General features: G+C 38.7%; 1 protein-coding gene across 1 annotated transcript; it reads right to left on the reverse strand.

Annotated features, from left to right (window-relative positions):
- Positions 1-6,095: 6,095 nt before the first annotated feature.
- On the reverse strand, positions 6,096-7,995 carry LOC122639994 (two pore potassium channel a-like). Its single transcript, XM_043833069.1, has 2 exons — positions 7,008-7,995; positions 6,096-6,296 (listed from the first exon to the last, which is right to left on the reverse strand). The coding sequence occupies exons 1-2, from the start codon at positions 7,913-7,915 to the stop codon at positions 6,134-6,136; spliced, it is 1,071 nt and encodes a 356-aa protein (XP_043689004.1). The 5' UTR covers positions 7,916-7,995; the 3' UTR covers positions 6,096-6,133.
- Positions 7,996-8,360: the final 365 nt, after the last annotated feature.

Below are 8,360 nucleotides of genomic sequence, written 5' to 3' on the forward strand. Positions count from 1 at the left end.
ACTGATTCGTTCAATTACCCATTTCTCCCCCCAACCCATCTTTTGAAACATTCGCCCCCTCTGTTTAGAGGGGTCTTAGGTGGGATGGGAGAATTGGAATAAGAAAATGCTGATGTGGCATTCAAAATTTCATCCCAATCTAGTTTGGTTAATTTGGATGGTGAACTTACAAAAGTTCAAGGGACATCATTAATTGCTTTGTCTGTATATGACATTTCAAAATCCCACGTTTTTGCTATCTAAATTGGTGGGACTTTGATTACTGTTCATGACAAAAATTGAAATAATTCACTTTCCCTTTGGGTTCATAAATACCCTCTTAGGTTTTAATATTTTCTAAAATATCCTTTAAGATCTCATTTCCTTGGCTACCAGTCTTTTCATGAAAAAATAACTTTAACTCAGCATTTCGTTCGTGTTCATGGGAAAAATGTAGTAGCAAAATTTTCTAAAGTACCATACATGTGTAGCAGGAAAATTCCGTCCATGTTCATGGGAAAAGTAACTTTACCTCAACATTTCTATCCCAACAAAACCCCACTTCCCAACAATCTCACCACATCTTCGGAAAATAATCCTCTTCAATTCCCTAAAAGTGTGCAGTGCGACAATGTTAGGTGGAGATGTTGACACTTAGCAGTTCAAACATCCAACAGTCTGAGCTCATTGTCTTCTGTTTTTTTTTTTGGGACCGTTGGATGTTTGAGCTACTATGTATCGACATCTCCATCTAACACTACCGCACTGCACAGCTTTTTAGGAATTGAAGAGGATTAAAATGCCCCCCACCTTCCCCTCTAAACATGAATTTTTACCACTTGCGGTTCCCTTGCCCGGAACGGTTCCCTAGTGCCTCTAATAAAAGGGGGGTGGATCCCACCTGGACAGTGTATTTGGTCAAGGGGTGAAATGGTCATTTCAGTCCTCCCATATGAGAGGAACCGCACAACCGTACAGATCAGTGAACCTCAGGGGATAAAGGTCCCTCTAAACATACATCGATACTCAGATCACAAACTGAAGGAGAGAGATGGGCAGAGGAAGCGCTCCTGCACAGAGATTAATCTTCCTATTTTTAGTTTGGGGTTAAAGGTAACACTCATGGAATCATTATCCTCTCTTGTTACAGTACGGTGTTGTAATGCATCGTGCGGCACTGCAAAGGCCATGTGACACAACAGGCCCCACATGGTGCACATGGCCTCTGTAATCATCGTACTCATGGAACAGTAGACCCCACATGGTGCATATGGCCTCTGTAATCGTCGCACAATGTATTACAGCACCGCACTATAACAGGAGAAGATAAAAATTCAACACTCGCGAGTCATGATAGGACGTTACATTAGTCCTTGCGTGTCGCTTATGTGGATGGGAATCTATGACGTGAGAGAGAAAGAGAGTGTTCAAATGTTCAATGATTTCTTCCTTCATAAAAGTTTACATGGACCCATCACCGACATTAATTGTTAGTCAGTACTCTATGATGATATTCTTACCGGAAAAAACAAAGGTGCTCCATAATGATATTACTCAATAACTATGATGGTGATCATTATATCATAAACTTGATGTGGCTAATGGGAGCATGGTTTCGAATATCGATATCAATGGACCTTACCGGTATTGACCTCGGTTTCTAATGTAGAGAAGATCTCTGAAAGATTTCTGGATCGGTTGCTTCAGTAGAAATCCATTCAATCAGGTCGAAAGTACTAATTTAATTTTGATAGTATAAATTTTTTTTTCTTTTGATAAATCAGTGCAATTTCAAGAGTCATAGTTTTTTAACTTGGATGGAATTATGGGAATCATAATACTTTTTAAAAAACGTTAGCCAATGCTCTACAGGCTGTCCAATAATTTATAAATTGGATCCAAATTTTTTGGGTCAAGTTCCACCATTTAAAGGGTCTATCGGGCATCTGAGGTTTTACGTACGATTTAGAAATCTTAGTTATTTTTATTATATTAGTTCTTTACTTCTTGTTTTATTAAGGTTTCGGTTTCCTTTGTAATCTCCTCAGTACTCTCCTCAGAAATCTGACTATTCATCCCTCTCAAAGTTCTCATGGATCACATCCATTCCTTTCTCTCTATTCTGAGACTGAATCAGACACATCAGACCCAACACCTCTCTTTGCAACACAGGAAACTCATAGTGGAATCCAGATCAGTTACCCACATGGGACGGGTGGGGACAGATCTGACCCCCCATGGGGTATGGGTCCCACACCCCCATGGAGGGTTCAGATCTATCCCCACCCGTCTCCATGTGTGTAGCAGATCTGAACTCCTCAGAGTGAGCATATTCAACAAAGGTTGGGTGAATATGATCTGGGGGTCTGTGAAAAAGGATGGTGACAAAAGTGTCATCATTAGAGAGGGTAGATAGTATATTAATCCACTGGGGGATAGGAGCAAATAAAGTAAGAAGTTTAGCAAAATAAGGAGATACCTGAAGACCAGGGTAGTCTCTATGGCCAGGGGGAAGTAGACTACCATTATACCTTACTAGGTAGTGATGAATGATAGAAATAGGAAGGCACAATGCTATGTGGTGAACAATAAGGAGGTGTCAAAAGAAGACATAGAATTCTTTTTCAAAGAGATAAAACTGGTTGATGGTGGAGAGGGTGAGGGATGGATAAGAAGGGTGACATACCATCCATTTGTATCGCATGCCATATTGGTATACTAAGAGAGGGAGGAGATCCTGGTAGGTTTGTCTACTGTATTCAATCATGGTGAGATCAGAAATGTCGTTGTAAACTTCTGGGGGAAGTGCAGTAGGTAGGAAGGGAGCTAGATCGAGTTCTGGATCTTCATCATCAGGGGGAAAAGAGGAGGATGAAGATGCTCCAGGAGTGAGAGGCATGCAGAGGGGAATGACAGGGATAATGGAATGGATTGATTTTTTGGGTCGAGATAGGAAATATGCTAGCACATTATCTTTTCCTTTGATATGTTTGACTTTAAATGACCATTTGGAAAATCAATCTGCCCATCTAAGAAGTTGTGGTTCTGGAAGAATCTTCTGTTTGAACTGAAGCATTTGGGAGAATGATGACATGTCCATTTCCACTTGGAAGGTGTGACCAATAAGGTAAAACTGAAACTTTTCGATGCCTCTTCGGACTGCAAGAATTTCTTTGAATGTGGAGTGGTAGTGCTGTTCAGAAGGTTTGAATTGGGCACTCACAAACATGTCGCTGTCCATGTATTTCTTCAAGTAGGACTGCCGCCCAATGTGTATCACTGGCAATAGTTTGGAGAATTCGAATACCTGTTGATGGGTTCTAAAGAGGATGAAGCTTTTGAGCAATAGCTTTGAGATGTTTGACTGCTGCTGTATGTTGTGATGACCATGTTGGAGGGTTCTTCTTGAGGAGGGCATTCAGAGGGCCTGTATACTAAGTTTGATTGGGGATGAATTCAATCATGTCATTTATGATCCCAAGGAATTGCTGAAGTTTTTTTTTTTGGGAATTGGAGATCTTTAATGTGGGGGGGGTAGGGGATGGGGATAGGCCCCAAGATAGTTTAAACTCATGACCTCTTATTAAAGGAGTTGGTCTTTTGCCAATTGAGCTGACCCACTGGGACAAGTATCTTGAAGTTTATAAATGAAATTGTTTATGAACAAAATTGTTTTGTTTGCTCTTCTTTTCCATTGGAATTTACTTTGAGGATTCAAGGGTCGTGAGGTCTAGAATGAGATCTAGCCTCCATACTTCGTACTGTGTCGGTTTTGACCTCGACCTATACCGATACTAATATTTGGCCGATCTTTGTATCTGGAAAACGGTTCTTAGTAAAGGAAAATTTGTCCAAAGATCAAATTTTTATTAAAAATGAGGGTAATACATACGATAAGGCCAGATACAACCGAGACCGATTCAAAAAACGGATATTGAAATTTAAAACCATTAATGGAACTGCGTGACACAAGTTTATGGGAATCAATATCAATGGCCGTTCCATATTATAAGTAAATTCAAAATCATACCATTTTTTGGCCAATACTCCTAATCTGTATCGGTATCGTATCAGTATAGAATATTAGCAATACTGATATATATCGATCGGTAAAACCAATATGATACTGATACCTTGATCCATGATATGATAGCGTTAGAAAAAGTCCAGTAAGTGCTAGGTAAGTAGAATGAATTGTACGATGGACTATGTTTTCAGAGATAATATAACCTTCTTATCCATGGGATCTGTACTTCTGATTTGGAAGACAAATGGTATTTCGATCTTCATAAATGGAGAAAGAAAATAATGCCACTTACTATTCCATGATTCTCTCTTTACCTTAGGTGATAAAAAAACTCTCTCCTTATTGCATGTTATTAGAAGCTAGAGGCAAGGGGTTCTAGAAATTCGATCACAACGCCAAATTACTTTGGTTGAAGATATTTTCTCTTCACCTTGGATGACAAACAACTTTCTCCTTCTGTTATATATTATTGGAAGCAGAGACACGGACCAAGGGCAACGAATATCATCTATCCCATAAGAAAAGTCTGTCTATTTTTTCAAGTCTTGCTTAATAACTATTACATACAAAAATTGGAATATGACAAAAAATTAATAAATAATAGATTAATTATAATGCTAAATTTTTGTATGGTAATGATTACATACAATTTTTAAAAAAAATCTTTATTGTACAACAAATTCATACCACAAATTACATAATAAGTGTAACTTGTTGTCACCAAAATGGTGAATTAAGAAGTTGTAACCTTATTTTAATTGTCTTTTTATCTTATTTAGACAAGTTATTTAATATAATATTTAATGCAAGAATAAAAAGGGAATTTTGAAAGTATTAAAAGTTATTTAATGCAATATTTATGTGAAATATTAGGATTTACTTTTATTGGGAAAAAAAGTGTGCTATTGCAAACAGGTCAAAAAAGTAAAATTACAAACTTCTTAGTTCACCCCTTTGGTTACAATAACATCTTCCCTTACAATTTTTTTTTTGGTAAATAGAACTTTTATTGATAACCCCTTGGGTAACAAAAAGAATGAAAATGATACAAAAGCCAAGGAGAAAGAAAGGAAGGCGAAGAAGTGAACCAGAAGGAGGACTCTTGTCTGATAGCACCGTGTGATAACATCTATATCAGCTAAAGGTGTTCGCTACAAAATTCCCTTCTCTGTTGGTATGTTGAAATGCAATGAATTCGAAATGCCGAAGAAGAAACTTGCAATCCTTTAGAATCAAGGAAATTCTCCATAAGGAGGACTCTTGTCTGATAGCACCGTGTGATAACATCTATATCAGCTAAAGGTGTTCGCTACAAAATTCCCTTCTCTGTTGGTATGTTGAAATGCAATGAATTCGAAATGCCGAAGAAGAAACTTGCAATCCTTTAGAATCAAGGAAATTCTCCATTGAATTGAAAGAGCTTTAAAGGTGTTCGCTACAAAATTCCCTTCTCTGTTGGTATGTTGAAATGCAATGAATTCGAAATGCCGAAGAAGAAACTTGCAATCCTTTAGAATCAAGGAAATTCTCCATTGAATTGAAAGAGCTTCCCTTACATAATAACCCATTTGCCTTATTTGGTCCACATCAGGACGTTATGGGCATAAAAATGTGGCTATAAACTCTATGTAACTATGCATGGTTGCACATAGAATAAGCCCTTAAAAATAAAGAGTTCTTCGGTAGCTTATGATCGAAAGGGCGGCATGCGCTGCGCGAATGATTGGCTCCTGGACAAACAGTCTGCTGGTCTATTAGTTTCTCTTTTTTTTTTTTTGGTAAATCAAAAGATTCATTGATTGGAACGTGTTACAGCCGAGGCATCCAAATCGCATATGGTTTGGAGCCAGGGAGTGGAAATGGGCCAGGTTGTCTCACACGTACAAGACAATGCCCTCCGAGCAAGGAAGTCAGCGACGCTGTTATGTATGTATGATCAACCATACAAAGATTGAGGCCAACATCTTCTTTTGATGCGGTATTTAGTTAAAATTGTTTCCCAAACCATTCTTGAAAACCAACATTGAAAGAGTAAATGGTCATTGTAAATTGAACCAGTTTATCTTTAGAAAAAACAGAGTTAATAATCACAACAGTGGATCCTATACCTATCCAAGAAGGTGCAAATCAACTACCGGTTTGAGATGATTGGGCAAGCACTAAATCAGATACCGACAATGTCCCAGACTGATCAACATCGAGATCTTCAAACTCCTCCATTACAAGATCTATTTCTTGTTGTTTGATCTTCCCCATCTCTTTGAGCTTATATATGACGAATTCAGCAGCACTGTTAGAGACAGAACCGAAGAAGACATCAACATTAGAGAAAATATCAAACAATCTATGTAGGAAATCATTTGGTGAACTGAAATCAAGAGGGAAGCAGCCTGTGGAGCTCCTACGTTGATGATTTCAGCATGGTTTTCATGTTCAAAACAATTCCAGCCATGGCTATAACAAGGTTATTAAACTCTTAATCGGGACCGGATCAGGTCAGAATTGGCCTGAATCCTATAAACACAGCATAGATCGAAGTGGCCCGCATTGAGATGGGGCTCAGCTGAATCTGACCCAAATTGCCGTTTCAATCAATCTGATTCTGATTCTTGAAACCCTGGGCTATAATAAAGATCTGAAACGATCCAGAATTAGAATTATATTTAGTTCAGAGCAATGTCTGATACCCATCTATTGTCTTTTCACATGTGTACTCAAAAAGCATGCAAGAGCTAGACAAAAAACAAGTCTTGAGAATGATATATGTTATGTATATGTCGGATGGAATTTGCCAAGTCCGATCCTGAGTCCAATTGATCCAGAGCGGCCAATCCATGCTAAGTATCTAGGGGTTCAGGCCGATTCAGGCCAATTCCTGACTGTGAGAATTGGAATCAGCTGTACCTGAGCCGGATCCCTATTCCGAGTTTAATAACTTTGATAGAGGTGTTATCCAGAGTCTCTTGTTTAAATCTTAAGAAGCAAGCTCACCCTTACTTACCTCACAACCCCATCATTGTCGAGATCAGCTGCCTCAAGATCTGCGGATGTCGTCGTCCGGTTAAGAACCCAATCGACCAGCAAATGTTGTCTTCGTTCGGTATTTAGCTCAGCTAGGTATAGGAAGAGCTGAGCTACACAAATAGTACTTGCTAGTATCCAAAACACAGCAAAGACTCGCCCTGTTTCAGTTGAGAAGCTCTTATCACCATATCCTAAAGTTGTGATAGTAGAACATACACAGTAGAAGGCATCAACAAGATCCAACTTCTCAACTTTATGTAAAAAGATTGTCCCAACTACTAATAGCAGTAAAAATAGGATCAGGATCACAACAAACTTGTATTTCACTCTGTTGGTTTCAAGTTCTTTGACAACCTCCTTTGCTCCAACCTTGTGACTCATGTGTAAGGCCTTAACTAACAGTATTTCTTGCTTTTCTACAAGATAATCTGCTCCTTTACTAAGTATTAACCCAATAAGAGCCATGCCTGAGAAGACAAATGCACAGGCAAGTAGTTTGGAGAGTTTGGTATTTGGGACAAGGTCTCCATATCCAACTGTGGTCATAGTCACAATACAGAAATACACAGCATCGAGAACCCCATTTGTTTTCTCCCCTCCGATTTGATTCCTGACGAGGAAGAAGCAGATGGCACCTACACTAAGATAGATGGTTAATAACGTGGCTACCTGCACAAAACTTGGATGTAAATCCCCAAAGAGGAATTGGGAACGTGGAAGAGAGCCTCCACCATTCTTCTCTGGGTGAGGAGAGTCTAGTGAAGGAGCACTTTTACAGCGGCGTAATCTTCTTTTCTTGTTAGTTTGTTTTTGATTGGGTGGTTTAGGGGAAGGATCTAATAACCCCACAAGCAAACACTGTTCTTCTCCATCAGCGTTGGCCATTTGAAGATTTATCAAACGTCTTTTTCTTTCAGAATACCCAGATAATATTTGTTGAAATCCCTATAGAGATCAGGGCTGAGGTGAAGGAACCCTTCAGCAACATTGATGAAGACTACAAGTAGAAGAGATGGAATCAAAATTTTTAGAGGGATAGAGGCTTCTGATCCTGCACATCTGCAACGAATCAGGGTCTTCTCGAAGCTCGTCCTATCCTATTGAGAGAACCAGAAATCATTTCAATTCAAACAAATAGTGAAGTTTATATTGCGATCTAAACGTTTATAATAAATCATAAACCCAAAATGAGAAGAAGTGAATAGCAATTCCAGAATGCACAAAACCTAAAAAGTCATGAAATTCCAATTGTTAATTGTTATGGGTAGGGGAAGATCTGGATAATAAATCCATAGTTCGAAACTGATAAACACAGAAAATAAGGAAGCCA

Source organism: Telopea speciosissima, chromosome 9 (genome assembly GCF_018873765.1).
Source record: "Telopea speciosissima isolate NSW1024214 ecotype Mountain lineage chromosome 9, Tspe_v1, whole genome shotgun sequence".
In the NCBI taxonomy this organism is placed as follows: domain Eukaryota; kingdom Viridiplantae; phylum Streptophyta; class Magnoliopsida; order Proteales; family Proteaceae; genus Telopea; species Telopea speciosissima.

Excerpts from the sequence above, each read along its gene's own strand:
- LOC122639994 (XM_043833069.1), bottom strand. The coding sequence starts at position 7,915 with ATGGCCAACGCTGATGGAGAAGAACAGTGTTTGCTTGTGGGGTTATTA. Across the intron at positions 6,297-7,007 it reads GACAATGATGGGGTTGTGAG|TGCTGCTGAATTCGTCATAT; the intron begins GTAAGTAAGGGT and ends TGTCTCTAACAG.